This window comes from Lagenorhynchus albirostris, chromosome 1 (genome assembly GCF_949774975.1).
Source record: "Lagenorhynchus albirostris chromosome 1, mLagAlb1.1, whole genome shotgun sequence".
In the NCBI taxonomy this organism is placed as follows: domain Eukaryota; kingdom Metazoa; phylum Chordata; class Mammalia; order Artiodactyla; family Delphinidae; genus Lagenorhynchus; species Lagenorhynchus albirostris.
This window is the reverse complement of record NC_083095.1, coordinates 163,835,162-163,863,161: the sequence shown is the minus strand read 5'-3', so window position 1 is coordinate 163,863,161 and position 28,000 is coordinate 163,835,162. Positions and strand designations below refer to the sequence as shown.

The following is a 28,000-nucleotide window of genomic DNA, read 5'->3' as shown; positions in this document are numbered from 1 at the left end:
CTAGAACACCAAATGAGGAATGAGAGAGAAGTTGAGCCACTAGCCTGAAGAACAGACAAGCATTAAGAACCAAATATGTTTCTCTCTATACACTCTAAACTTTCAGGCTGCCATGGAAGCCATGGGAATTCTGATTGTTCCACTTCAGGCCCCAGAGACCTCAGTTCCAGCGTTTGGAGCTTCCCTCTCTAACTTCTGCGTCATGGCAACCACCAAGACTAGCTGAAAAGCAAGCGTGAGTGCTCTCATTAACTTTTCCCCTGAGCCCTCATTGACCCCAGCTACCAACCAAAGTATAAAATCTACCAATCTGACTGGAGTATACTTAGCAACCAGCCAACCCCATTTCACAAGAAAATCTCTTCCAGGGTCTCCAGGTCTCTCTTACCAAACCTCATACTTCATAGATGCTGTCTGCTGAGACAGGGAATTTCTCGAGAAGGCCAGAGGCCACCAGCCAGCAGTGTTGTGTTGTTCCAGTGTCTACTGAGGCCTAACAACGTCATGCTCCCAGAACAGCAGTGACAACACTCATAAGGGGCCCACAGCAGTGCCTGGGAACTGAAGCAGGAACCCTCACGGCACAAGAAAGAAATGCAGATTTTGTTCCCAGCGCCTGACAGCAAAGAAGACAGTTCCTGCAGAACCAACACGGCTGCCTGGGAGCCTAAGTCTGAAACAGTTAGGGAGGGCTCCCAGTGCAGGCTCCAATTTCCAGAAGGTTAAGCACTAGGGTCTTCTGGCCCCAAAGGTGAGGCTCCCATGCCCATAGCAACCAGGCCATTCTTGCAGGGAGAACTATTTTTATAAATTTATTTATTTTATTTTATTTTATTTTTGGCTGCGTTGGATCTTCGTTGCTGCGCGCGGGCTTTCTTTAGTTGCAGCGAGCGGGGGCTACTCTTTGTTGCGGTGCATGGGCTTCTCATTGGGGTGGCTTCTCTTGTTCCGGAGCACGGGCTCTAGGAATGCAGGCTTCAGTAGTTGTAGCACGCAGGCTCAGTAGTTGTGGCTCGCAGACTCTAGAGTGCAGGCTCAGCAGCTGTGGCACATGGGCTTAGTTGCTACGCGGCATGTGGGATCTTCCCGGACCAGGGCTCGAACCCATGTCCCCTGCATTGGCAGGCGGATTCTTAACCACTGCGGCCACCAGGGACGCACAAGAACTATTTTTAGAGCGCTTTGAGAATTTTCAGAGCATTGACAGCTTGAAAATTGTTTTGCCATGGCGGGAGAGGACCCTCCTGGGAGACGCTGTCTCTGGTCCAGAGGCTAGGTGAATTGCCCTTCCTCCAAGTTACCAGTCCCCTGTGCCTTCCTGCCCTGGACACACTGTGAGGCTGCTGTCTTATGTCTTGTGTATTTTCCTCCTTCCGCCAGGATGTGGGTTCCCAGAGCCAGGCCATATTCTTCTTGCACCCTCAGCAAAGCCCACTTAACCAGGGGCTGCGATATTGAGGGCAGCTTCCCACACGCAAGGCCCTCACGTCAACCCCAGAGAAACTCTTCTGGGCCAGACTCCACAATCCTCAGGCCTCCGCGGCGCTAGGCGGCGCTGTGGAAGCTCGGTCCACGCTCCCCGGGATCCTGGGACCGAGGTCGCCGGCCCCAACCGCGCGATGGGCTCCGAGGCGGCCCAGCTGTTGGAGGCGGCTGACTTCGCGGCTCGGAAGCACCAATGGCAGCGGCGGAAGGACCCCGAAGGGACCCCCTACATCAATCACCCTATCGGTGGGCGCGCCGCCGGGGGAGCAACGGCTGTAGCATCTAGGGGGTGGGGACCGGGAAGGGAACCGGAGGGCGTGCACCTCATCGAGCACCTAGTCCGTACCAGTCCTTGTGCCAGGCACTGTTCGTGACGCACCACAACCTGGGGCGGTAGGCATGATTGTTCCCTTTGTACAGTGAACATCCGAAGAAGAGCAAAGGACTTCCCCAAGGTCACCCAGCTAGTGAGGGGCCACATCTGGCTCTACAAAACCCACAACACGCCGCCCTGGGACTCCCTTCTGTCTGACTTCCTGCTTTGCCCCGTCAGGTGTGGCTCGTATCCTGACCCACGAGGCAGGAATCTCTGACATTGTGGTGTTACAGGTAACTTTCCTCCTCTGCTAGGAGGCTGGGGTGCGGGTCAGGGGCCCCATTCAGCTCTGGGTTCCCCTTGGCAGGCGTCAGAGGACTGAATGAGAGCCTGTCCCCAGGCAGCCCTGCTCCATGACACGGTGGAGGACACAGACACCACCCTGGATGAGGTGGAGCTGCACTTCGGGGCACAAGTGCGGCGTCTGGTGGAGGAGGTAACAGATGACAAGACTCTGCCCAAGCTGGAGAGAAAGCGGCTGCAGGTGGAGCAGGCACCCCACAGCAGCCCCGGGGCTAAACTGGTGAAGCTGGCAGACAAACTGTACAATCTGAGGGACCTGAATCGCTGCACCCCAGAGGGTATGCCCCTCCACCTGCTCTGAGGGGACGGGGAGGGGTATCCACCTTCTGAAGGCACAGCTTGGTCACTTCCCCTGAAAAAAAGCCCGGGTGTTCTTGTTAATTCCCTAGACTAATCTTAGTAGACCACTCTGATCTTCTTTCATACACTAGAAATGCAGTACCTGGGCAAGGGGGAAGTTTTCAGAACAAATCCGTCCATCAGGAACTCATCTCACAGCCCTGCACCAAGCCCTCCAGGAAGTGGGCAAAATCCAGTGCCTTCCTGGACGTCAACATGAGCAGTTTTCTGTCCATTCTTATGCAGGATGGTCCGAACACCGAGTCCAGGAATACTTCGAGTGGGCAGCACAGGTGGTGAAGGGGCTTCAGGGGACAAACCAACAGCTGGAAGACGCTCTAAAGCAGCTGTTTAAGGAGCGGGGGCTGACGCTCTGAGCAGTATTTGGAGCCATCCAGTGGCACAGACTCCATCCTTGCCCAGGCCAGAGAAGATTCATACTTCAGCCTTTCGGTGCCTCCCGAGCTTCCTCCCTGGTTCACTCAGCCCAGGTATTAGAGACCAAATACACGTGTCCTTTCTCACTCTGAAGATCTGCCAACTAAGCTGAGCCCCAGATTGTGGGATGATGTGCCCCACCCATTTCTAATGCATTCACTGCCCTTCTCCAGGCCTTGGGTCTGATTGCATGGTGGGATCTCTGGCCCCTCAGGGACTTGGGCTTATATATAAACGCTAGTTCAAAAGTCATTATGCAAAATAAAACATTTGGATAAAGGTTTGAGTTGCTGCTGCTCCTTCTCCAGCCTCCCCATTGGGGAACCGATGGGGGGAGGGGGGGATACCTGCCCTTCAGTAGGGCAGGGTTCCAACTGTGTGCCCCTGGGACAGATCCCTCAGGTTGAGGGCCTCAACCCCTCGGAGACTGGCTTCCTTATCAGTAAGATAGGTTGTGTAATTATCAGGGCTGGATTATGTGACGTGCCTGACACACAGGTATTCAAAAATTGGTAGGCTTCCTCATTAAGAAAGTTGGATGGGTTGACAGATACATTGGAAAGGAGTGCCAACCTGCTTACTGGCAGCTCTTGCTGAGCACGGGAGAGTCCCCAGAAGCAACACGATAGGGCCGGTGGGGGACCGCGGGTCCCTCAAACCCCGGGTTGCAACGGAAACTTGCCGAAGTTTGCATCCCACCCCCAGTTTCCCCTTCATCACATCTCGGGTTCCTTTGGTTGCTAAGCGACAGGAACTTCCGGGCGCTTCGGGAAGTGGCCCGGGAACTGACCCACCCTTGGAGCCCGGCGGTGGGCGGGATCTGGGCGAGGGGGCGGAGCTTTTCAAGGTGTCCGCCTGAAGGGATCCCCAACTGATCGGTTTTTTGGTCGGTGCTGAGAAGCTGAGGCCTATTAGCCCACTTGAAAAGGGTACATCTGTGAGGAAGAGGAGGTTGTTAGGTCAAAGACCACTTCGTGGTCACGAGGTGCTTGATGTTTTACAAAACCTTTTCACAGGTGTTACCTCATCTGTTCTTTATAATAACCAGATGAGATAGGCAGGGTAGGGATTGTTCTCATTTTACTGAGATGAAATATGAAGCTCTCGGAGATGAGAAGACTTGTTAATGATCAACAAGACCAGAATCCCTCTTTTTGCCACACTGCTGGGCCTTTTTAACCAGACAAAAATGACCACAATTGAGGTTAGCTCCAACCACGCTGGACATAGTAAAGATCAAGACTGAAGAGGCTAGTGGATCTGGATTATGAGTCTGGCCTCCCTAGATAACCTGTTTGATCTGAGCCAATAGAGTGGATTTTTTTTATTCAATAATTTTTAAAAATAATCAGAGACTTTTGGAAAAGTTGGAAGTACAACATAAGTAACTTTTTCACCTGAACCATTTGAGATTAACTTGCTGACCTGATGGCCTATCACCCCTAAGTACTTTAGTATTTGGACAAAGAAATTCTCCTGCATAAACCAAACTACAACCGTCAACATCAGGAAATTAATGTTAATACCTTACTACCCTAACTCTCTGATTATAGGGGGCTTAGTTTGGCTTTTGCTGGGCTGGGAATCAAAAGGTTTACTTCCAGCCTAGAATTAGAATGACAACAAAGAGATTCCTGGCCACTCCAAGGATCTGTCCTCAACTGGTCTCCATTTCTCTGGAGCTGCATGGCCTCGTCTTCTGTTCATGGCTGTAGCTGTTCTCTCCATTCTTAGTCAAAGGAGATTTCCTCTTGTTTTGAGTATGACCATGTTTTTACATTAAAAATATATATGTATTTATTTTGGCCACTCCGGGTCTTACTTGCGGCATGTGATTGGGATCCAGTTCCCCAACCAGGGATCAAACCCAGGCCTCCTGCATTGGGAGCACGGAGTCTTAACCACTGGACCACCAGGGAAGTCCCTTGCTTTTCCCTGTTTCATATTTTGTTTAGCATTCTTAGGCATTAGGAGTTGAGGGGGCAGCAGTACAGGTGTGCTTACTCATCTAGTTTGAATGCAAGTCCCCAGGCATTCTGACAAGAAAACCTGTCTTTCCCCCACTGAGCTTCTCAGGCCTCCACACCCAATGCTGTGTCTTACATCTTCATCCCTGTCATGTTCCAAATGCCAAGGAGGCCTCATCCCCAACCCCACATAGGCTTCCTGTGCCTAGGCTACCTAATTTCAGAGTTCTTTCCTTCCAGATTTATTCTCAACTAGGGAGGTCTAAGTCAGGAGCCAAAATGGATGGACACTCTGCAGCACTTGGTCCTGGCAACTATTATGATCAAATCAGATTTCCCACTGACCCTAAGTAAAATTGAGGTTTGCTGTGAAGGATCTGGTCTCTCATCTATCTTTTTTTTTTTTTTTCTACGAGAATTGCTCCTTGAAGTGTTTGTATGCATTTTTGTTAGGGAGAAACAAAAATTTAGTTCAGAGATCTCTTTTGGATGGTTAGCCTCATTCCTACCACCCAGACTATGATTTCCTTTCTCTGTAAGGGCATGAGTGTCATTAGCTAACCACAGTGACAAGAGAGTGCGGTAAGGTCAATTTCAGGTAAAGATGCCACTCTCTCCACACAGCTCATACCCATCCCCTAGGCAAGCCAAATCAGGGCACTGTGTGGGCCTGGCCCACCCTGCTTGGGGGGACTCAGCTCTTACAGTTTGAGCCTGCCTTTCTCTTCATGGTTCCAGCTGGCCATACAGCCCTCCCTTCTTCATGGAAACAGTATGATTCTATGGATGGAGAATTGCAGAGAGGAACAGAATCCTATCCATTTCCAGTGGCTGAAGTTGCTTCTGTTATGTCCTGGTTCCTTTTTTTTTTTTTTTTGCTGTACGCGGGCCTCTCACCGTTGTGGCCTCTCCCGTTGCGGAGCACAGGCTCCAGACATGGCTCACGGGCCCAGCCGCTCCGCGGCATGTGGGATCCTCCCGGACCAGGGCACGAACCCACGTCCCCTGCATTGGCAGGCGGACTCTCTACCACTGCGCCACCAGGGAAGCCCCCCCTTTTTTTTTTTTAATGTGTTTTATGTCACTGAAAATTGATTTGTTCAATAACCTGGTATCGATATTGCATACTGGAAAGAACATTTAATTGGCTTTGCCACTGACATAGGTGAGTTCATGTAACCTCTGTGGGTCTCAGTTCCTCATTAGTAAAATGAGAGGGTTGGACTAAATGGCCTCTATGTGCCCTTCTAGAACTAACATCATACATGTTTGTAATTGAAGAGAAATTCCGTATTACTTAATAGAGGATCTTGCATTGAAAGCAGGCCCTGTTGGGGCAAAGGGTGTCTGCCCCCTGGGCTCACTCTTTCCGCCTGAGTTCTCCCTTACTCCTAAGGTCCCTGGTTGATTTTTTTTTTTTTTTAAGAAACACTCAAAAATAGCTTATTAGAAATTGTGTGTGTCAGATTATCAAATTACATTGACACAATGATTTTTAAGTTCTTTCCAATTCCAGAGTATGGTTTATAGGTTAATTTACTTATATTCTTAACTCCAGGCATTGATCTAAGAAACAGACCAACACTTTAGCCTATGGTCTCTACAAAGGCTGTAGTTTTCTGCACATCACATTTTATAAACTGAATTACATATACACATAATTTAATTTTTAAACATTTTTGAACTGGAAAGGTGCATTTTTCCTACTTGATACCATAAAGGGAAGTCTGTCAGAATGGAGATGGTACAGTTATCAAGAGTTCATAAGACAATAATACTTGCAACAAATGGGATCTAAATAACTGTAAAACTGAGTGTCCTTTAAGAAATGGAAGCTGAAAAGTATATTCAAAAAATTTCAATCAAGCACAAGTAATCCACTTTCCTGAACTGCAAACACTTTCTCAAGTACATATAAGGGATCCGGTTCCGGTTTTGATGTAACCCTCAGAACTGTGAGGCCTCAGGGCCAGAGCCCCGTGGGAAAGGGTTGCCGCTAGCCTTAAAATAGTAGGCCCCTTTCCAAATTACATGTGCAGAGGACTCACCTGGGAGCTTGTTAAGAATGCAGATTCTTTGGCCCCTCCTCCCAGAGACTGGTCCAATAGGTTCTGCTAAGGAATCCGTCTCTCCTCTCGTGCACTAAGGAAGGGTTTTGGTTTTTGCTCTTGTTTCAGGTCGGTCTCTGGGATCCGTGGCTCTGCCGCACAGATGCCCATTTCAGCCTGCGGGCTGAAGGAGGAGCCCCAGTCAGGGCAGGCCAGGAAGCTGGACTTTCAACAAGGAATTCTGGTGATTCTGGACCACACCTTGAGCAATGCTGCCTTATGGAGTTCTAAAAGGCTAGCGTGTAGGAGTAAACATTTCAGTTCCTGGCAGATGAATAACTTCACTGCACATCTAAGACCTCCAGAGAGAACAGCCTTTATTCTGCTAATTTCCTCGGGGGTTCACAGATTCTCCCTTATCATTTGATTACAAATTACATTATACTTGCAAATAACGCCTGCTATAGTGTAACCACTTAGAATCCTTTACTAATATGATTATACTTCATATTTACTGAGCTCTTATATGTACCAGGCACTGTGCTAAGCACTTCACACTGATAAACTTCATTCTTTCACTATGATGTAGACAGGATTCCATGTGCCCTGGCCTGCTGCTGGCAGCAACGCCCTTGGATGACCTGGAAGAACTCAGCTGGTCACTGCTGAATCTTTAGGTTGCTGCTTAGCAGGCCCCAGTGACTTGCTCCAAGGAGCCCAAAGCAAGCTATTCTCCTAAAGTAACTGTACTCACCAATTTTTGAAGCGCTGCAAATATTTTCTCCCAAATCTGTCATTTGTGTTTTAACCTTGGTGGTTTCCATCATATGCAAACTTTCAATATATTTTTGGTGGTAAAATCTGTTTATCTTCTCCCTTATTATATCTTTTAGGTTTCATGTTGTTTAGAAAAGACCTTCCCACACCGAAGGTATAAAAATATCCTATATTTTCCTCAGTAATTCTGTAATTTTTTTGTTTTTTCTCTCTAGAGCTAATTTTTGTGGAAACTGTGAGGTAGAGAACTCTTACTTTAATAGATAGGCAGTTATCTTAAAGTACTCTTTATTAAATAGTCCATCTTTTTCCCACTTAAAATACTCCTTGGGTCCTGTACCAAATCCCCTCACACCTGGGTCTGATGCTAGGCTCTCCCTTTGGGTCCAGCAGTCTGATCCCACTCCAGGTCACTCTGACTGAACTCATGGTCGGTCGAGAGTCCCCTGGGAAATCTCGTAGGACAAGTGTCTTTTACCCACCTGAGCACCACCGTCCCGGACTCACCGTCATTCAGAATTTTCTTGGTATTCTCACACATTTACTCTTCCAAATGAACGTTAGAACCCATTAAATTCCAAAAAGTATCCAATCTCACTGGAATACATTGAATGTATGAGCTGATCTGGAGAGAACCAGAATCTTTATAGAAACGTGATGTGCCTTGTTTGCTCCGTTAAGGTCTTCAGCTGATCCTGTTGGATTGTACAGGTCGGGCGTCTGTAACCCTCCCTCATCTCTCTTATCTGCCACACTGCAGGGGTTTAGTAGTGCCAGAACACAGCTGAATAACAGTATGTCCTTGACTAATTTCTGACTTTACTGGGAATGCCGGTGGTATATGACTCTTTAGAAGGCCACTGACTGTTGGCTTCAGATAGAGACACCTTTGTCTAGGTTAGGATGTTTCTTTGTAATCTTAACTTACTAAGAGCTTAATAAGGGATAGATTTTCAATTTTACCGAATATCGTTTCAGCATCTCTAGAGACGATCATAAATTTTTTTCTAATAGTCGCAGCTGCAGGGAAGGCTAATGAGCAGCCACGGTGCCTCCTAACTCAGTGTGCATCTCCCTAGTCCCCGCACCAGGAAGTGAGTACTTCTGTGGAAGGATGACCAAGGCGAAGCTTCAGGGCTGACTGTGGGAATGATGACGAAAGCTTTCTCGAGTTGCCCACCGCAAGCTGGAGGCTTCACTTTCTTTCCAGGGAAAGGAAATATGCCCGATCAAATGCCCCCATGATGGGAAGCAGCTCTTCGGGACAGTGGTGTACAGAGTGCAGGAACCAAAGAGGAGTCAAGTAGGGTGGCCTCTGCCACCGTTCCACAAATCAACACACAGACCAAGTGCCCAGTCTGAGATGGGGTTTTGGTACCTGAAGTGTCCCATGAGCTCCGGTCATGACAGTCTTCACGAGTCCTTCCTGCCACACTGCAGCGCCTGGCCAGGGCGTGAGGGTCAGGGAGCACTAAGAGTGGAGCCATCACAGAAAGCAGCGATTCCTGCTACTCCTCCACCCCACTGCTAACTCACGGTCCCCAGCCCCCTCCTCCTGGCAGCGCTCTGTTCCTGCCTGTCACACCAGGACATGTAGCCCTTACACAACCACAGGACTCCCCGAGAGCCAGCTCTTGACTACTGTGACCCTGATGCTGGGCTATTACCCACTCAGGCTCCCCTGCTTCTCCTCCATCCCATTCAGGGGAAAGGATGGGTGCTTGAGCCTGCACCCGACTAGGTGGACACGCACAACCCAAAGCAGAGGCTGGCACCGCCCACTCTGACCAAGGGCCTTCTCTCCTACAACTCACTGGCGCCTGCCCTAACCACCCAACGCTGGGCTGTGGGTTGCCCCTGAACGCAGAAGCAACGATAAAGAGAAAATGAGGGCAGAGCCCAGTCTGTCACAGTTCTGAGAGGTAGATCAGGACAGGAGACCCAGGGTGGCATGTCCAACCCGATCTTATGTGAAAAGGCCGTCTCTGTGGATGAACTTTCTCTTCAGGCCACAAGAAGCCTTAGCCCAGGCGGAGGCGAAAGGTGGCGATCTCCATGGGCTCCAAATAGATGTCAGTGCTGTTGGAGGGCGAGGCCAGTGGGTACAGCAATGTCAAGGAGGTTGGCTGCAGGAAAACCACATCCAAGCCACGGAAGAGGCTCCCCAGGGCCACCTGTGGGGAGGAGAGAAGGCGCAGGGCAGTGCTGGGGGCTGACACACCAGATGCTGCTGCTCTTCCTCTATATAACTTGTATGAATCTCACAGAAGCTATGGGCCTCTCCGCAGCAAGGTGCCTACATACACAGGTGAGCCTGTGCAACCTTGAAGCCTGTCCACAGACCTTAGGGTAGGAACTGCTGCACTGAGCTGTGAGCTCTTTGAGGAGAGGGACCATGTCTTTTTTTTTTTCTTTTTTTTTTTTTGGCCGTGCCATGCGGTTTACGGGATCCTAGTTCCCCGACCAGGGATTGAACCTGGCCCAAGGCAGTGAAATCACTGAGTCCTAACCACTGGACCGCCAGGGAACTCCCAGCAGGGATCATGTCTTGATTCACTTCTGAATCACTGGTGCCCAGCACACGGAGGCATTTATCAGTGCCAGCCTTTGCTGGCTTAAACAATGAACAGAGTATGATGGCTTTTAGTTTTTAATTCCTGGTGTTTCCATTTGTTTGATAGAGGTCCGTACACATGAAACAGAAGTTCTCCACCTGGACACCTTGTCTGGAACTGGCCGCTGCCAGGCCTCAGAGGCTTTGAAAACACATGTCAACAGCTTCTCCCTTGCTCTCCGTAAAGCCCCAGAATAACCATGCCACCTCCCCCCTTGCTGCCCAGCCTCACTGCCGCCTCACCAAGCTCTTAGCTTGCCATCCCCAGTGCTCTGTTTCCCTGCCCTCCTCTCCCTTCCCGCACCTGGGCCCTGCTCACCTTGCCTTGGCTTGTGGTGCAGTTGAAGCCCAAGTTCTTGGCCTCGAGGCCACAGTCAAAACCCTTGCGGTGTAAGAGGAGCGCAGTTTCGGCTGAGGGCAAGCTATCATCCTGGTGACAGACCACAGGGCAGCGGGGAGAGGGGGGGGTCTCTGCAGGGCTCACAGGTGTAGCAGCGCCTCTGCCCGGCAGGCAGGGCTGGGACGGGGAGGAGTCTGGGCGAGGAGGGCAGGGTCCGCCCTGAGGGTCAGCACTGAGCGGGACACTCACCTCTGCCTGGAGCGTCCGCAGGTTGAGCAGGTGGAAGTCACAGGGCAGAGAGGAGGCCAGAGGACGAAATGAGCACAAAGCAGGGCCTGGGGGCTGCCTCTTGGCCACGGGCAGGGCGAGCACAGGGGTGTTCAGGTACATGGAAGTCAGGTGACTGAGGAGGGACGGGTAGCTGGTGGAGGGGCCATCTTGGACCTGGAAGATTGGCCCGAGACGTGGGTGAGGAAGTGGAGCGGGGGGAGCAGGAGGGTAATAGCACGTCCAGGTCGGTTTCTTTGGAGAGAGCTTCCCTGATGTGTCTGGATACAAGGAGTGCCTGACTCCAGGACTCTTCAAATGCGGTCACTTCCCACCTCACACAGCTTAGGAAGGGCTACCTCACCAGGCCAGCGCTCCTCTAACTATGGAGGCTTTCTGCTCCCACAACACCATCGTGAGTCACACACTCCCATCAGCAACATCTCCTGTCACATAGAGATTCTCAGTGCAGTGAGAAGAAGGGAAGACAGACAGACGGATGCTTCACCATGGAGGATGGGCCTCTGATGGAGAAAGTCTCTGGGGAAACCCTGCAGCTTCAAGCTCGACCCCGTATCCACAGCACCAGCCCTGATGCTCGGGCCCGGCAGTCCCCACAGCTGTGCTGACTGAGGACTACTCCTTAGATGGCTGACCTAGACGTCACACTCACAGGCCTAAGCTGGACTTTCCTCCACGGCGGCTACTCTTCCGTATTCTGGATTTCTGCTCTTAGCACCACCCGCCTTCCTACTGTCCAGAATCTCGCACTTCCCTCAGCCACGATCTCTGTTCCCACCTCGGCAGCGTCCTCACGCCCATCGCCGGCTTCTCCCTCCCGTGGCTCATTTCAAGCCACCAAAATGTCCTGCTTGAACAGCCTTTAAGCTGTCAACCCTGCCTCCGGTCTCCCTGAAGATCCCCCTGAGTCCCTGCTGTGGGAGTGACATGCTTAGGGCAAAGTCCCAACAGTGTTCTCCCAGCTCAGATCCCTCACTGGCCTCCAGGAGGAAGTCCAGACTCTTCGCCAGGCACTGAAGGCCCACTACAGTCTGCCCCGACCTACCCCCATGGCAGCCCCGCACTGGCCACTAGAACTTTCTGCAATCAGGGAAATATGCTATATCTGCACTAGCACAGCAGCTACTAACCACTTGTGGCCACTGAGCCACTTGAAATGTGGCCAGTTTGAATGAAGAATCAAATTGGTTTTTGTGTTTTGTCTTAATATGTTTAAGTGGCCACAGGTGGCTAGTGGCTATCACACTGCACAGGCGGCTCTGGTCTAGCTGAGTGAACTCACGGCTCTCCCCATTCACGTTCCTTCCTGCCTCCCACCCTGTGCCTCGGTTCAAGTGTGTAGGGCAGACCCCCATTCATCAAAGACGTGCATGGATGACATCTCCTCCAGGAAGCTGTCCTTGATCCCCTTGGCCCACTATGTTCTCTCACTCCTCAGGACCAGTGGACATACCTCTTTTCGACCTTGTATTTTCACACACATGCCTTGGCCCCCACCCATACTCACGAGTCAATTCCTAGAGCTCTGAGGCAGTATCTTATGCATTTGCGGCCCTCTCAGTCCTTACAGCATAGCGGGTGCCCAGCAGCTATTTGATGAGTGAGTGACTGAGCCCCAGACAGGGAGATGGAGCAGCGGGCTCTGCCCTCCGCCAGCTCCAACTCCAGCTACAAGTAACTAACACTAGTTCAACACCCCATCGCTGGCCCTTACCTCTCGGTGCCCGCTCCTGCTGCTGTGAAAGATCAAGCCCCTAAACATGGCTGCCAGTTTGGAGAAAAAGCCAGGCTGGTGGGGGCAAAGAAAGCCATGAGATGAGCAGGGCAGGAGCAGAGCAGGTTAGAGGACACAGGGGCGGGGGTGGGAAGGTGGGAGATGAGCACAAGGAGGGCACAGGCGACAGGGTGCCGTGGAGAGGGAGGTGCCAGGCTGCATGAGATGGAGCAGCAAAGCATCAGACTCGCTTCCCCGCCAACCCGGGAATCAGGCCCTACTCTTGCTACCCTTGCCCACCTCTAGTATGCTCCCCAAGCCCTAGGCTGGAACCCCAGGGCCACCCACAGGGCCTAGCCTGACCTGGCTCCCTAGGGGGAGGCCCAGAACTTACCTCCCTGCCCAGGGTTCGCCGTTCCAACAGGAGACGGAAATGGTTGCAGGTTCTCTTGTTGTCCTTGAGCCCTTGGCCCAGGCCTCGGTTGTCATCCTGCATTAGTCGCCGGTCCAAGATCACCTCCAGCTGGCCTAGGGAAGTTAGCTGTGAGCCCCCAGCCTGCCTGTCTCACCCCCAAGCAGACACTGACCTCTGGAAGCAGCAGCCCACCAAAGCCCCAAGGGAAGAGCCCAGGGAACTGGCTGGAAGCTGAGTCACTCAGGGCACAAAGCCGCCATGGAACCTAGAGCTGGAAGGGGCTGAGTGAAGGACTGTGACCCTGGCAGTTCACTGCCTGTGCTCCGCGGCTCAGGAGCAGGGACTGGCCCGGGTGCCCAGGCAGAGAACCGTCTCTAGGCTGGCCACATACAACAAAGTGAACAGCAAACACAACAGCCATCAGCAGCTGCTGCAGAGGCCCTGACCCGGGGCAGGTTTTCTCAGGTGGGGCGGATTTTGTTGTGACTGGAACACACGCTTCCGGCCCTGGTTCTACATGGGGGCAGACTCCAGGTCTGCCTGCCGCGTCTGTCAAAAGGAGGGAGCAAGAGGACAGCCAGATGGCATATCAGGCAGAGGCTCAGGTTAGGTGTTATTTGGGGTTGCCGTGCAGACAAGAGATGGCAGAGGATCCTTTGCTTTTTTTTTTTTTTTTTGGCTGCACCACACACAGCATGTGGGATCTTAGTTCCCCCACCAGGAATTGAACCCACACCCCCTGCATTGGAAGCGCGGAGTTTTAACCACTGGACCTCCAGGGAAGTCCCCAACCTTTCCTTTCTTTTAAAAGTATGTCTGAGGGGACATTCCTCATGGCACAGTGGTTAAGAATCTGCCTGCCAATGCAGGGGACATGGGTTTGAGCCCTGGTCCAGGAAGATCCCACAGGCTGCGGGGCTACTGAGCCTGTGTGCCACAACTACTGAAACTGGCGTGCCTAGAGCCCATGCTCTGCAACAAGAGAAGCCACCCAATAAGAAGCCTGTGCACCACGACGAAGAGTAGCCCCCACTCGCCCCAGCTAGAGAAAGCCCGCGTGCAGCAACGAAGACCCAACGCAGCCAAATAAAAAAATAAAATAAAATTAAAATAAAAATATGCCTGGAGAAGGGGCTCACTCAAAGCTGACATATGTTGGAATGAGGATTTTTCCCAGCATCTGTTTTTTTCAAGAATCTCTTGAGAGAAGCCCATACAGACGGCTCTATCTGCACTCCCATCACCCCAGCCGATTCTGACTTACGTAGTTCCTCAGTCTTTACCCTGAGCAACCACAGAAAGGCACCCCAAATCCTAAAGTGGACCCCTTGCATGTAAAACAATCGCCTGTTAGCGCACTGTTTTCCAGAAGGGCAGAGACCAAGGGAGGATGCTGGGCTGAGTTAAGAGTTTTACAACCAGAGTGATACTGGGCAAAGGGGCAGCAGAGCCTCATGCCTTCCAGCAGGGAGTCAGGTCCCCACTGTGCTCGCCACCGGCCCTGCAGAGCCTAGACTGGGCACTCTTGGCTCAGGCCTGCACAAAGGCTCTGCCCCAAGGACAGACGACCTGAAGGCCTCAGAGGCCACTAAGTGCAAACTGTTCACTTTACCCTGAGGCTATGGGAGCCACCTGGGCTGGCCCAGTGTGACCAGCTCCAGGTCAGTCTCCTCATGTCCTCGTTTTGATTCTTTTTTTTTTAAATTTATTTATTTAATTTATTTATGTTTGGCTGCGTTGGGTGTTCGTTGCTGCGCATGGATTTTCTCTAGTTGCATCGAGTGGGGGCTACTCTTTGTTGCGGTGCATGGGCTTCTCATTGCGGTGGCTTCTCTTGTTGGGAGCACGGGCTCCAGGCACGCGGTCTTCAGTAGCTGTGGCACACAGGCTTCAGTAGTTGTGGCTCACGGGATCTAGAGCACAGGCTCAGTAGCCGTGGCTCACAGGCTCTAGAGCACAGGCTCAGTAGTTGTGGCGCACGGGCTTAGTTGCTTCGCAGCATGTGGGATCTTCCCAGACCGGGGCTCGAACCCGTGTCCCCTGCATTGGCAGGCGGATTCTTAACCACTGCACCACCAGGGAAGCCTTGTTTTGATTCTTAAGAATGTCATTCTCTCTTTTTTTTTTGTCATTCTCTCTTTTAATGACCATTGGTAGGAAGGCAGGACGTATCTTTCTCCTTTGCTAAATATTTCATTATAACACTGACTACACTTTTCCAACTGTCCCTACTGCCATCCCTGTCACGAGAAGTTGGCTGCACACCTCAGCTAAGAATCACCCTTCAATACCCTGATGCTTCTTGAGGGGATCCAACAGGCCACCCACCCCCAGTCACCTCCACAGCTGCCTCCACCAGGGGAGAGGGTGACAGCATGTGTCTGCCTTCCTTTCATCTCCCGCTGGTGTGTGACTGATGGACAGGAAAGATGGAGAGGCCCACAGAGAGGACGGGCCTCGGTGGCGGGGATGGGCTTCTCGATCTTGCCCTCTCCCCCCGAACAGCGCCTGCTCCCCTCACCATCATGGAGGCTGGAGACGCCCAGGGCCTGGGCAGCGTGCAGCGTGAGGCGGCTCTGTGCGTCCTGGAGGCAGGCCATGACCGGCATGGGGTAGAAGTTGGCCTGCAGGGGCAGCTTCTTCCGATACCGCCGGGGCTGCACCTGCGGGGGCAAGGCCAGCAGATCAAGAGAATCCGGGCACCATTTGGGCCCCGATCAGTCTTGCCTCCGATTCCTCCTGCTCTGTCTGAGCAGATCACTGCCAGGGCCTGTGATGCGGGCAGTAAACACAGTCCAAGTTCTGTTCCATGGGGTCTCTGGGGCCCCAGGCCTGAGGCATCACCTGAAAGCCATTGAGGTCCGTGAAGAAGGTGCCCTGGCTGTCAATGTCTGTGTGGAGGCGCAGGGCCAGCTCCTTGTTGACGCAGTCCCGGATGTCCACCAGGGATGACACGTCCAGAGACAGCCCCTCCACCCCTGGGCACAAGACAAAGGGAGAGGCTGAGCGGCGTGAGCCACAGCCTGAGAGACTGGGCTGGGAGAGGCTGTGCCCAAGCCCCAGGCAATTCCCAGCATTTCTGGCCAAGGTCTACTCCAAGAGAGTTAAGAATCAGACCCATCTCAAATGATACGTCTGTTGGGAACAGATGCATGACTAGACAACAGGCAGAAGAAAGAGCACATCACAGCCCACGGAGCCCGCACCGCCTTCCCTACCTTCCTTGTCTGCAGGGCTCACCTGGCAGGTTATAAAGCCGGACTACCTGGTGAACGTGCTCATAGTAGGCCACCACCTCTGAGAAGAAAGGGCCTTCCGTGATGCGCAGCACGGGAGGGTCCTTGGGGACATAGGGCTGGGGAAAGAGCAGGTGGCCGCTGAACCCACGGCACAGAGAGCAAAGCAGGGAGATGCTGGCCCGCGGTCAGGCAGGAGGACTTGTTCCCAGCAGGCTCTGGGCTGAGACCCCTGGCCGAGCCGGGCCCAGGCTCCCAGGCAACGTTCCTCAGTCTCCCACCCCCCGCAGGGGCAGTGCAGGCGAGGCACCCTGGCAGGCAGGGTCGCCCTGGACGAAGGCCCGTGCCCTTCTTCCTGCCCTCCACTCCTGAGGCCTCCAGGGCCTGCTGGGGTTTGCAAGGTGTCTCTAGTTACCTTGGCCTCGCCATCGGGCAGGAAGAGGTAGGCTCCACTCTTGTCTTTGGACGAGCGGGTGCCATAGATGAGGAACTCCATGCCCACCCGCTGCTCCTGCTCCTCGTCCACCCTTCGGATGCTCTGCCGAGAGACACAGCCCTGACCCCTGGCCCCACGCCCGCGTGTCAGGCCCACCCCCGGGAGGGAGCCCAGCCCTGCTTCCCTGTGCTGTCAGCTCGGGGCCCGGACGGCCCGCTCCAGGGTCCACCACGAGTCAGGTGGCAGCGCACTCATGGTCCGGAGGCAGCTTGCACGACCCCCCCGACATGCGCGCCCTCCTCCGGCTCCCAGCCCCTGGCCCTTTACCTTGAGGAGCCCGGTGAGGCCTGAGAACCAGACCTGCATATAGCGGTTGCTGAGGGCGAAGTCGCTGGTGCCAGAGTCAATGACGCGTAGAGGAAACGCCTCGTGCCTGCTGACGGACAGGGGCCGCCCATGCAGGTAGACACGCACGGAGGAGGGCAGGGTGCGGGGCCCGTCCAGACCCAGCTGCAGCTGCAGCACGCCCAGGCCCAGAGCCGGCAGGCGGACGGGCACAGATACCTGCGGGCACGGGAAGGGTGAGGAAGCGTGGGCCACGGCATGGGTGTCAGTCTTGGATGCAGGCCTGGGGTTCTGGCCCTGAGAGGCTGAGCAAGTCCCTGCACCCACTGGGGCCTCGGTGCCCTCCGCCCAAAGCACAGGTGATGTCACTTGCCCCTCGTCAGACTTTCATGAGTCTCAAATGATATTTGGAAAACTATGAGATGGTAAACACACGTTAAGCTTTCAATAAATATTTGTTGAATGAACAAACGATGGGGCAGCATAACTGCCATTTTTACTGTTATCATACTATACGAAACTTCCCCTTCCTTTCAAGGACAGACTCAAAGCCCAGGAGTGACTGTCCTCTGGGCAACCCCCCTCCCCAAGACTCTGGTCCCCAACCTGGGGAGTAAGAGGGCTGCAAGCAGGAGGGTGGGAAGCCAGTGTCCGTGGGCAGTGTGAGGCTCCGGGGAGAGGCCAAGGATCAGCACAGAGGGCCGAGGCCGGGCCCCACCTGCCAAGCTCCCGCCTCACCTGGTAGACATCAGGGACCATGTCAGTGGCAGAGCTCCAGTGCGCGCTGACCTGCACAGCCAGGGGCTGACCCTCCTCTGTAAGGACCCGCACCCGGGGAGAGCTGACCAGAAGGGACACCACGCTGAGCCGCTCCTGCTCCAGTGGGTTGAACAGCACCACGTACCTGTGAGCAGAAAGTAGGCTCATCCAGGAGGCCACTGCTCTGGGGGCAGTGGAAGCAGGAAGAGTGGCCAGGCCAAGAATCCCTCAGTGGTTCGGCAGGGTGGGGGTGGGGGGGTGCCCAGAGCCAGGAAGGGGCTTTGCCTCTGCGCCTGGCCCAGCCCAGCTCACCTGGGTGAGGAATCCAGCTGGATCACTGTGCGCTCTGGTAGGGCATCGTGATTTAAGCGGGTGTCATCCTGGAATGAAGTGGGTGGGAAGAAAGAACTATCATGGGGCTTGGCCTGACTCGGAGTCTTGCCTCCCCCCACCCCCCAAACGTGTCCCAGATGGGGACCAGCAGCTGCGCCAGGCACAGAGCTTTCACTCCAGGACTGGGAAGGAAGAGAAGGACAATGCCCTCGCACCACAGTTCTCGGCACAGGACTGCACACCAGAGGGTCCCCCTGAGCAGGTGCAGGAGCGGGGCTCACCATTTGCAGGAAGGGTGACTCAGGGTCAAAGCGGTAGCTTTTCTTGTCCCCCAGCACCAGATAGTGAGCTGCGTTAATGATCACCTGCTTCAGGTTGACAAGGGAGCGCAGAAGCCTGGGAGGGCGGGCAGGAGAGGGACCATGGGAGAGGTGACCACCGAGACACTGTCCACCTGCCAACAGGGCGAGCCCTTGGCAGGCCTGCCCACTGACTGCCCGGTGCATCCTCCCTTTTGGGACAGCGGGTCAAGGCGTGGAGCTGATGGGGAAGAGGAGAGGGCTCCCACCTGATCCCATAGTCCACAACAACTGCCTCCTTGGCAGTGCCAGTGATAGCGTCGTGGTGCTGGAAGAGTCCCAGTGTGCGCCGAGCTTCCGTCAGAAGGGCGAAGTTTGAGAGCGGGTACTGGCTGGCCACTCCAGAGCGCCGGGCATGAGCCACAGCCAGGCTGTACAGAATCTCTGCCCCCCTGCCCAGAGAGAGAAGTCAGCCTCCTGCCATCCAGCTCCCTAGGGCCCACCCTCACTCTGCAAGGCCCACTCCTCTTCCTTTCACCCCTTCTCCACTTGTCTTGGTCTCCATGCCCTTCTAGTCCCTTCTGAGCCAATCCAGCCCCTCCTTAAACCTCAAAGGCTTACTCTATCCCTCCAGCCTGGAAGCGGGGGCAGGTCTCACCGCAGGTGCGCTTCCAGGACACGGTCCAAGCTCTTGTAGAAAGGCCGCGAAGTGTAATAGCCTGTCCAGTAATGGTCCTCCCGGTCCGCGTAGGAGAAGAAATCCCCGCTCAGCACAGGAAACCCTGGAGGCTGGGCCCCTGGCTCCACCCCTGTCCTCTTGTATAGAGCATCAAAATAGTCGGAGAGGGTGCCAAACTGGGCCTGTGGGGACCACCAAAAACCGCTTCCATCAGTTCCAGAGTCTTCTGGGAATTGCGGCCCCCCAGTGCTGCAGTGGAGGCTAGGGGCAAGGATGTTTGCCTATGCAGAGAGTAGTCACCATGTCCTACCTTCTGGGCCTCAAGAAGCTGAGGAACCTGGGAAAGAACTGTGACATAAAAGGGAAACCGTGCCCAGAGTTGGGAATGAACCCCTGCTTTGGAGAAGTATCGGGGAGCATGAAACCTCACAGGAAGGGCTGGGCTGCAGCACCACCGAGGACCCCTCCCCGGTGAGTGTCCCTTCACACCTGCACGTGGAGATCAGGCTTGCTGTTAAGGAAGTCGAAGAGCCGCTGGTAGTTGAAGAACTGGGCATCCCACTCCTGGGGCTTGTCATATCGGAAGTCATCGCCCAGCGGCACCAGGAGGACGTTGCTTCGGAAGAGCCGGGACTTCTTCCTGTACTGGTCCAGGAGCAGGCCTGCCCTGCAGGTGGGAAGGGGGACGGGCCCCACATGGAGTCTCACATTATAGGATACTCAGCAGAGCCAGCCTGAGAGGAGCCCTCTGATACATCCTCGTCACAGAGTCACTCGGCTTGGGGGTAGATACCTCATGGGGTGAAACCCAGTCCCAGGGAGCCCAGTGTTCTCCAAACAACTAGAGAGTTCTTCCTGATGCATGGTTTCAATTCCCTGGCCCCAGTTCTGCCCTTGGATACCACAAAGAACAAACCAGTCCTCCTTCCCCATGATGGTCTCTCAGACATATCCAAGATGTGTAAGCATTCCCCTGCGCTTTCTCATCAGCCTCTGCAATCCCAGCCCCCCTATTTGGTCCCTACATAGCAGCTGAGAATCCAGTCACCAGCAGTTCTCTTGAGTAGCCTGTCTGCCAGGATCCCAGAGTGCGGGGCCCAGCGCTGAATATGGGAGTTCGGGGGAAAGGCAGGCCACACCCCCTAGTCTGGTCAGAGCTGCCGTGGGAGCGGTGTGTGCTTATACAGGCATGTCTGGCGGCCCCCACTGTCACCCCACCATGCTGACATCAGTGATCATGTTTTCTGTGCATGCGGCCCAGCAAGATATTTTCTCATCCTGAACTTTCCTATTCTGTCTGCTGAAGCTAAGGGTAGAACCTTACATTTATCTAATCTTATCTGGTTAGGTTCAACCCACGTCCCAACCTACTGAGATCTTTTGGGATCCTGACTCTGACACTCCAGCTTTGTTTGCCACCAGTTAGTGATGCAGCACAGCCCTAGACTGAAGAGCCTGGACTTGGGGACTGGACTACACCAACACTAGCACTGTATGCACTAGCTGTGTGACCTTGGACAACTTACTTAAACTCTCTGGGCCTCAGTTTCTATAAAATGAGAAAAACATCAGTACCTACTGCCATAGTATTATGAGAATTACAATGAACTGAGTGAATTAATATTTGTTAAGCACTTAGAACAGTGCCTGGCACTGTTCTACATAAACATTTATTATTTCCTTTTTCATCCAAGTCATTAATGTTATCAACAGAAAAACAGAGACCTGTGGCATTAAAGCCTCTTTCTCTTTTTAGACCAGCCTGGTAATTGGCATGTTATGGGTGTTACAGTTCAACCAGCCACTAATGTACTTAGCCATGCTAGTGCAGCTTGTTCTGTTCCATTTTGCTCTCAAGAAAGGACTTCTCAAATACCACCTTCCCCTAACTTATCATCCTTGTAAGCCCTTTAAAGGAGAAAACGAGAGCTTCCCTGGTGGCGCAGTGGTTAAGAATCCACCTGCCAATGCAGGGGACACGGGTTCAATCCCTGGTCCGGGAAGATCCCACATGCCGCGGAGCAACTAAGCCCGTGCGCCACAACTACTGAGCCTGTGCTCTAGAGCCCGTGAGCCACAACTACTGAGCCCCCGTGCCACAACTACTGAAGCCTGCGCACCTAGAGCCCGTGCTCTGTGACAAGAGAAGCCACCGCAGTGAAAAGCCCGTGCACCGCAACGAAGAGTAGCCCCTGCTCACCACAACCAGAGAAAAGCCCGCGCACAGCAAGGAAGACCCAACACAGCCAAAAATAAAATAAATAAATTTAAAGGAGAAAATGAGGTTATCTCCCATGACTTGCTCTCTGTAAACCTGGCCTGGCATCTGCAGATCACAGCTGCTGCTTTCAGAAAAAGCATGCCTTAAAAGCCCTAGATTCTTGCTTGGAATCAGCATTTAGATTTCTGGATTCTGGAAACAAAAGACCACTTTCTTTTCCTTCTGGTCACATGTTTCACCTCTTGGACATCATGGAAATCGGAGGATTGCAACATGAAAACCCGTTCAACTTGTTATATTCTTAAGGCCAGTCCAGTTCTGGCTAAATAATTGTTTACCTCTCTCTTAATCCACCTTTTCCCAGGGGAGCTGATTTCAGCAACATCTTTTGGGGTCCCTAAGGATTCTCTCAAAGGGAACAGGTCTGTTTTCTCAGAGGCTGGAGGCTGTTGGGCGGGACAGAATGTGCCTCTGAATGGGATTCTGGGTGCACAGAGCACTGAGGATCCCGCGTGACTTCAAGCCAAGGCAGGAGGCCTGAGCTTAATGTAGGCATACCAGACTGAAGGTTGTAAGGCACTGGATCTAATCTGAGAATTACTTGCCTCAGTCAGTCCACTGGCTCCGACAGTTTGTTAGGACACTGGAAAACATACTCATTTGGGAAAATAAAACCATTCTGGAAAAGGTGGTTCCTTAGAGCCACTCACTCTAGTTTTCCAGGAAAACACAGTAAAGGAACTGTCACTGCAAGGGCTGTGGGCCTGAACTCACCAACCGAGCCCACCACCATTTTATGAATGTGGAACCCGAAGCCCCCGTGCAGCAGAGCCCAGACCAGAAGCCAGGTCTCCTGACTCCTCTGCAGAGTGAAAATGACACCACCACACCTAGTCCAGGTCTGGGAGCAAGTACCTCTCGGCCACATTTGTCTCTGTGATAGCCCGGGGTGGCACCTTCCAAGGGCAGTTGATGCGCCCCCCGGGCAAGCGCTTGAAATCAAACTGGCAGCAGATCTTGGGATCCGGGCCACATGTATGGGGGACGTCATAGCTGTAGAAAGGCATCATGTGGCAGAAGATGTCTGTGCTGGAGTCCGAATCTATAGAAAACACAGCAAGCAGTCAGCCCCTGGAGCTGGGCACAGGGATGCCGGGGGTGGGAGGGGATCTGCTCCAGCTAAAGGCGTGAACTGGACTTAAGGCTGCAGAGGACATGCAGGCCAATGGTCAGGACACAGGGAAGGCTCTGGAGCCCACAGCTCCTCCAGGAGACAGACAGCAGGCTCCACAGAGGCCAGAGATCAATGTGATCCCCACCTAACCTGAAGGAGAGAGCTTCTGACGGTCTGCACCAGTGTCTGTTGGTCTGCTCTAAAGGACAGATGGGTCTTATTTCTGATATCCCTGCCCTTTCCCAGTGGGAACCACTGCTGTGACCCCCCTCCACCCTACCTGGCCTTACCCCAGGTCTGCCTCCACATGAACTCCAGGCTGTGGGTGGCAGCAAAGTGCTTCTTGATAGCATAATGTACCCTCTGAATCAGCATGCTGGTCAGGTTGGCACGGCGCAGCAGGTAAGGCATGGTGGGGCTGTATCCAAAGGGGTCCACTGCCCAGCCTGAGCGCGGGGTTGCACCTGGGCAGGGGCATGGAAGCCAGAGGCCTGAATGCCTCAGGGCCTGGTCTCCCGGCACAGGGGCCCCAGATCCCGTCTTGCCATCACACCACACCCACGCTGGTGGAACTAGCCTAGAAAAGCAGCACTCCCTGCCAATCCTTGCGCCTTAGAGCCCCCTGCTGTCCTCTGGGCCCAGCTATGGGGACAGACTCCCACTGCTGAGCCCGGACTCACCGAGGTTTTTCTCCAGCCACTGGTGTCCCTCAATGAGCTGGTCAATCAATGCAAAGTAGTGGGAGTTGGCCTCATCCGGCATTACCCAGCCTCCTGTTGCAATTTCCAGCTGCCCGTTTCCCACCAGCCTGGAGTTAAGGACTCACACTCAGCCTGGGGCAGAGACCCTCTGCTCAGTCCTGCCAACCAGATGCCGGGACCTGTGTGTACTGGCCTCACTGAGCCAGTTCACCCAAACCCAGGACCAAGACAACAGACATGCGCCCTCCTCTCTCTCCAGCCAACCTCCATGCTGCCCTGGCTCTGCTTATTCCTGGATCTCTGTCTGCGCTTCCAGGGGCCAGGCCCTATGCTTTCTCTTCCCTGTGCTCACATTACTTTGATTTCTCCTAACACTAGTGACCCTCAAATCAGTTCTTGCCTTCTCATTCCTGGCCCCTCTATCATCACTCCTCATCTCTGCCAAGGTTCCCCCTGCCTCTCCCTGACACCTTGGCACCTGCAGCTCCAGGAGAGGACTTCACACCCATCCTAGGGCCCAGAGAATAGCCCTCCTGCCTCCCCAACTGGCACTGGCCTTCGGACTGCTGCTCTCTTTTGGGCATTGATGTTGTCCCACCACTTGGCGAAGAAGGAGACTTCCGCCCAGATGAAGCGCCGCCGGGGGTCCTCTTGCAGCTTGGACACCATGTTGTTGAGAATGTGCTGTGTCTGCTCTGTGTAGTACTTGTCAAAGGTCTTGAGCCAGCCTGAGAAGCCAACATAGGATCCCCTGAGGATGCCACCATCTTCTTCAACTGTCCCTCCCTTACTTTTGCCACCAGGAAGCCCACCCCAGACAAAGCAATCTTAAGAAAAACAGACCTGGAGGAATCAGGCTTCCTGACTTCTGACTATATTACAAAGCTACAGTAATCAAAACAGTATGGCACTGGCACAAAACCAGAAATATAGATCAATAAAACAGGATAGAAAGTCCAAAGATAAACCCATGTACCTATGGTCAACTAATCTACGACAAAGGAAGCAAGAATATACAATGGAGAAAAGACAGTCTCTTCAATAAGTGGTGCTGGGAAAACTGGACAACTACATGTAAAAGAATGAAATTAAAACACTCTCGAATACCATACACAAAAATAAACTCAAAATGGATTAAAGACCTAAATGTAAGGCTGGATACCATAAAACTCTTAGAGTAAAACATAGGCAGAACACTCTAACATAAATCACAACAATATCTTTTTTGATCCACCTCTTAGAGTAATGAAAGTAAAAATAAACAAATGGGACCTAATTAAACTTAAAAGCTTTTGCACAGCAAAGGAAACCATAAACAAGATGAAAAGACAACCCTCAGAATGGGAGAAAATATTTGCAAATGAAGCAACGGACAAAGGATTAATCTCCAAAATATACAAACAGCTCATGGAGCTCAATATCAAAAAAGAACCCAATGAAAAAATGGGCGGAAGACCTAAATAGCCATTTCTCCAAAGAAGACATACAGATGGCCCAAAAGCACATGAAAGATGCTCGACATCATTAATTAGTAGAGAAACGCAAATCAAAACTACAATGAGGTAACACCTCACACCGGTAAGAATGGCCATCATCAAAAAAATCTACAAATAATAAATGCTGGAAAGGGTGTGGAGAAAAGGGAATTCTCCTACACTGTTAGTGGGAATGTAAACTGGTACAACCATTATGGAGAACAGTATGGAGGTTCCTTAAAAAACTAAATATAGGGCTTCCCTGGTGGCGCAGTGGTTGGGAGTCCGCCTGCCGATGCAGGGGACGCGGGTTCATGCCCTGGTCTGGGGAGATCCCACATGCCGCGGAGCGGCTGGGCCCGTGAGCCATGGCCGCTGAGCCTATGCGTCCGGAGCCTGTGCCCCGCAACGGGAGAGGCCACAACAGTGAGAGGCCCACGTACCGCAAAAAAAACCACACTAAATATAGAACTACCAAATGATCCAGCAATCCCACTCCCAGGCATATATCTGGGGAAAACCATAATTCAAAAAGATACATGCACCCCAATGTTCACTGCAGCACTATTCACAATAGCCAAGACATGGAAGCAACCTAAATGTCCATCAGCAGAGGAGTGGATAAAGAAGATGTGGTACATATATACCAAGGAATATTACTCAGCCATAAAAAAGAAATCCCATTTGCAGCAACTTGGATGGACCTAGAGATTGTCATACTGAGTGAAGTAAGTCAGACAGAGAAAGACAAATACCATATGATATCACTTACATGTGGAATCTAAAAAAATGGTACAAATGAACTTACTTACAAAACTGAAATAGAGTCACAGATATAGAAAACAAACTTATGGTTACCAGGGGGGAGAGGGGGGAGGGATAAATTGGGAGATTGGGACTGACATATACACACTACTATACATAAAACAGATAACTAATAAGGACCTGCTGTACAGCACACGGAACTCTACTCAATACTCTGAGAACACCTATATGGGAAAAGAATCTAAAAGAGAATGTATATGTGTGTACGTATAACTGATTCACTTTGCTGTACAGCAGAAACTAATACAACATTTTAAATCAACTATACTCCAACAAAAATTTTAAAAAGTAAAAAAGAAAGCCCACTCCACACCCTGGCTCCCAGGGTCTGCTGGGCCCTCACCTGGGTCATTGTGAGAGTGAGGGACCACAAACACCTGCAGGTCTTCGGTGTCCCAGTCGTGCGGGCTATAAGAGATGTCAAAGCCTTGCTTCCACACGCCGCCATCCACGTTGTCAAATGGTAACTCCTCTGATACAGTCAGCATCTGCCAGGCAGGAGAGCAGCTCAGTGCCCCAGCCACGGCCACTGTGGGTCCCTGCCAGCTCTGACTCTTACCTGCAGCTCTGGCTTCTGGCCCCGGACCCCCAAAGCAAATTGGCAGTCTTGAGGGGAGATGGAGAAGAAGCTGGGTCGGGGCTCTGGTGGCACCACCCAGGAGCCATTGGACATATAGTACGGCAGCAAGGCAGGTGGGCCCTCCACGTTGGCCGTCAGCTCCAGCACAGAGTCCTTGATGTGGCTGATGATCTCATGATTCTCCTCCAACAGCTGCTCCAGCTGTTCAATGCGGTTCTGCAGCACAGAAATTTGACTCTGCCAAAAAAACCAAAAAGCAATCACTCCCAGCTCCTTATGTCACAAGAAGGATCTCTGCATGGGGCCCACCACCTGAGGCCTGACTATGATCCTTCCCTCCCCAGTCAAAGGCAGGACCATGAGCCTACAGGGCTGGATTGCTCTGGTCAGATAAGGGAAGAGGTGTGAATCACTACTGAAGACTGCAATCCACTTGGGTTGGGAGTACCCTCACTCTCTAGCTTATGGATGGCAAAGATTTCACCTCCCATGCCTATTCTCAACAATCGGCGTTGCCTCTCAGGAGCATTGTGCTGACAAGGACTGCACTGGGGCTTAGTGGGAAGGGATGCTGCAATCCATTAGCAATGTCTGCCAATAATTCAGGAGGACAGAGCAGCAGTACATATTGCCATTTTCCCTCCCTCCTTTCTTTTTGCCATCACTGCTTTCAGCTTTGAGTTTCTAGAAAATCTGCCTGTTGGGAAGGAATGTTCTTGCCCTGGGCTGACATGACTCTCCAGCTGGGGCAATAACCCGATCCCAGATGATTTGTGTATGAAGAGATCAGCAATCAGGCATGACTCACCCGGGGGAAGTTCCCACCGTTCTGGTGTCGGGTGGGATCATGCTGCACTCGATCCAGCATGAGGTAGAGTGAGAAGACAGCCACACAGAAGATGGCAGCCCCACACACTGTCACCTGCTTTTTCAGCTTCATACTGGCCTCCACACACACCTGGCCGGAGGGACACCACATGTAGCTCCAGCAGGCAAAAATCCCTTTGGTGGCCTTTCCACCAAATGCCCCAAGGAGTTCCTGAGGGCTGCTCCCGAAGAACACCAAAGAAAAGAAAGCTTCTAAGCACCGAATCCCGACACTGGCTACGGATCCTGACCCAACCTGGATCGTATTCTCTTGGCTGAGACACAGAAAGCACTAGTAAGAGGCACATGTGAGGCCGGTCCTGCCTGGTCCTGGTAGCAGCTTTGCCCCTAGGGTGGAGATGATGCTCTCTCCCAGGCAGATGCTATTAAAAAACACGCCCGGAAAACAAAACTTCCCAGCTGTGACTCCTGAGTTCGCCATACAACTTCCTGATTATAACCAGCTGCCCACAGAGCTTGCCTACAAGAAAGACACAGCCAGTTAAAGGACGTGGGTGTCCAAGCTCCCTGGCCATGTGCCTCTAATTTCAGAGGAATATACTGGTATCTATTTTGATTTAAAGAATATAGACAAAGCCCCAAGAGACTAACAAGAAAGCCTTTCTCCCTGCCCGCTTGCATCAGACTGGTACTCACCAGAAACAGTGACTGGCACAGCTGGTCTCTTATTCAGAAATGCAGAATGAATAAAAAAAGAAGCCACAGCTTATGTTTCTAACATAAAGAGTCCTCTCCCTGTTAGCTCTGACTCCTGCAGTGGGTAACTTTCAGCTTCTGCTTACAGAACATTTAGGGGACCCCCTGGAAGCCACCAGTGATTGATGTCAAAGATAACCTGGGTAGGGAAAAGCTAGGCACAGCTGCTCGGCTGTGGGGCAACTTCAGAGAATCAGTGTCCTCCGCCACCGCCCGCGGCCCGCACTTGCCTGCTGGGCGGAGGGAGAC

The 28,000-nt window shown here is 52.6% G+C and overlaps 2 protein-coding genes across 3 annotated transcripts; one reads left to right on the top strand and one right to left on the bottom strand.

The window, feature by feature from the left end:
- Positions 1–1,593: 1,593 nt before the first annotated feature.
- HDDC3 (HD domain containing 3) lies at positions 1,594–3,216 on the top strand. The gene is made up of 4 exons (XM_060120859.1): positions 1,594–1,731; positions 2,039–2,094; positions 2,202–2,442; positions 2,750–3,216. The coding sequence occupies exons 1-4, from the start codon at positions 1,620–1,622 to the stop codon at positions 2,878–2,880; spliced, it is 540 nt and encodes a 179-aa protein (XP_059976842.1). The 5' UTR covers positions 1,594–1,619; the 3' UTR covers positions 2,881–3,216.
- A 4,100-nt stretch (positions 3,217–7,316) lies between these two features.
- MAN2A2 (mannosidase alpha class 2A member 2) lies at positions 7,317–27,146 on the bottom strand. 2 transcript variants are annotated; one of them, XM_060158314.1, is made up of 23 exons: positions 26,976–27,146; positions 26,147–26,404; positions 25,931–26,075; positions 23,844–24,015; positions 23,267–23,394; positions 22,877–23,050; positions 22,328–22,514; positions 19,681–19,858; positions 19,171–19,373; positions 18,782–18,964; positions 18,495–18,609; positions 18,193–18,260; positions 17,860–18,025; positions 17,104–17,340; positions 16,756–16,878; positions 16,345–16,459; positions 15,949–16,082; positions 15,626–15,767; positions 13,084–13,217; positions 12,690–12,764; positions 10,937–11,131; positions 10,667–10,777; positions 7,317–9,907 (listed from the first exon to the last, which is right to left on the bottom strand). In XM_060158314.1, exons 1-23 carry the CDS (start codon positions 27,144–27,146, stop codon positions 9,755–9,757), a joined length of 3,567 nt encoding a protein of 1,188 aa, XP_060014297.1. In that variant the 3' UTR covers positions 7,317–9,754. The 2 variants fall into 2 exon arrangements, with proteins under 2 accessions (XP_060014297.1, XP_060014307.1); XM_060158324.1 differs by lacking the exon at positions 12,690–12,764.
- Positions 27,147–28,000: the final 854 nt, after the last annotated feature.

What these genes read in the sequence shown, in the direction of transcription:
- HDDC3 (XM_060120859.1), top strand. Translation starts at nt 1,620, where the DNA reads ATGGGCTCCGAGGCGGCCCAGCTGTTGGAGGCGGCTGACTTCGCGGCT. An exon ending in CTACATCAATCACCCTATCG is followed by an intron (nt 1,732 to 2,038) that starts GTGGGCGCGCCG and finishes TTGCCCCGTCAG; the next exon opens with GTGTGGCTCGTATCCTGACC. An exon ending in GAATCGCTGCACCCCAGAGG is followed by an intron (nt 2,443 to 2,749) that starts GTATGCCCCTCC and finishes ATTCTTATGCAG; the next exon opens with GATGGTCCGAACACCGAGTC.
- MAN2A2 (XM_060158314.1), bottom strand. Translation starts at nt 27,146, where the DNA reads ATGTGGTGTCCCTCCGGCCAGGTGTGTGTGGAGGCCAGTATGAAGCTG. An exon ending in AGTCACCCTTCCTGCAAATG is followed by an intron (nt 18,261 to 18,494) that starts GTGAGCCCCGCT and finishes ACTTCATTCCAG; the next exon opens with GATGACACCCGCTTAAATCA. An exon ending in TGGTCCCTGATGTCTACCAG is followed by an intron (nt 17,341 to 17,859) that starts GTGAGGCGGGAG and finishes CCGTGCCCGCAG; the next exon opens with GTATCTGTGCCCGTCCGCCT.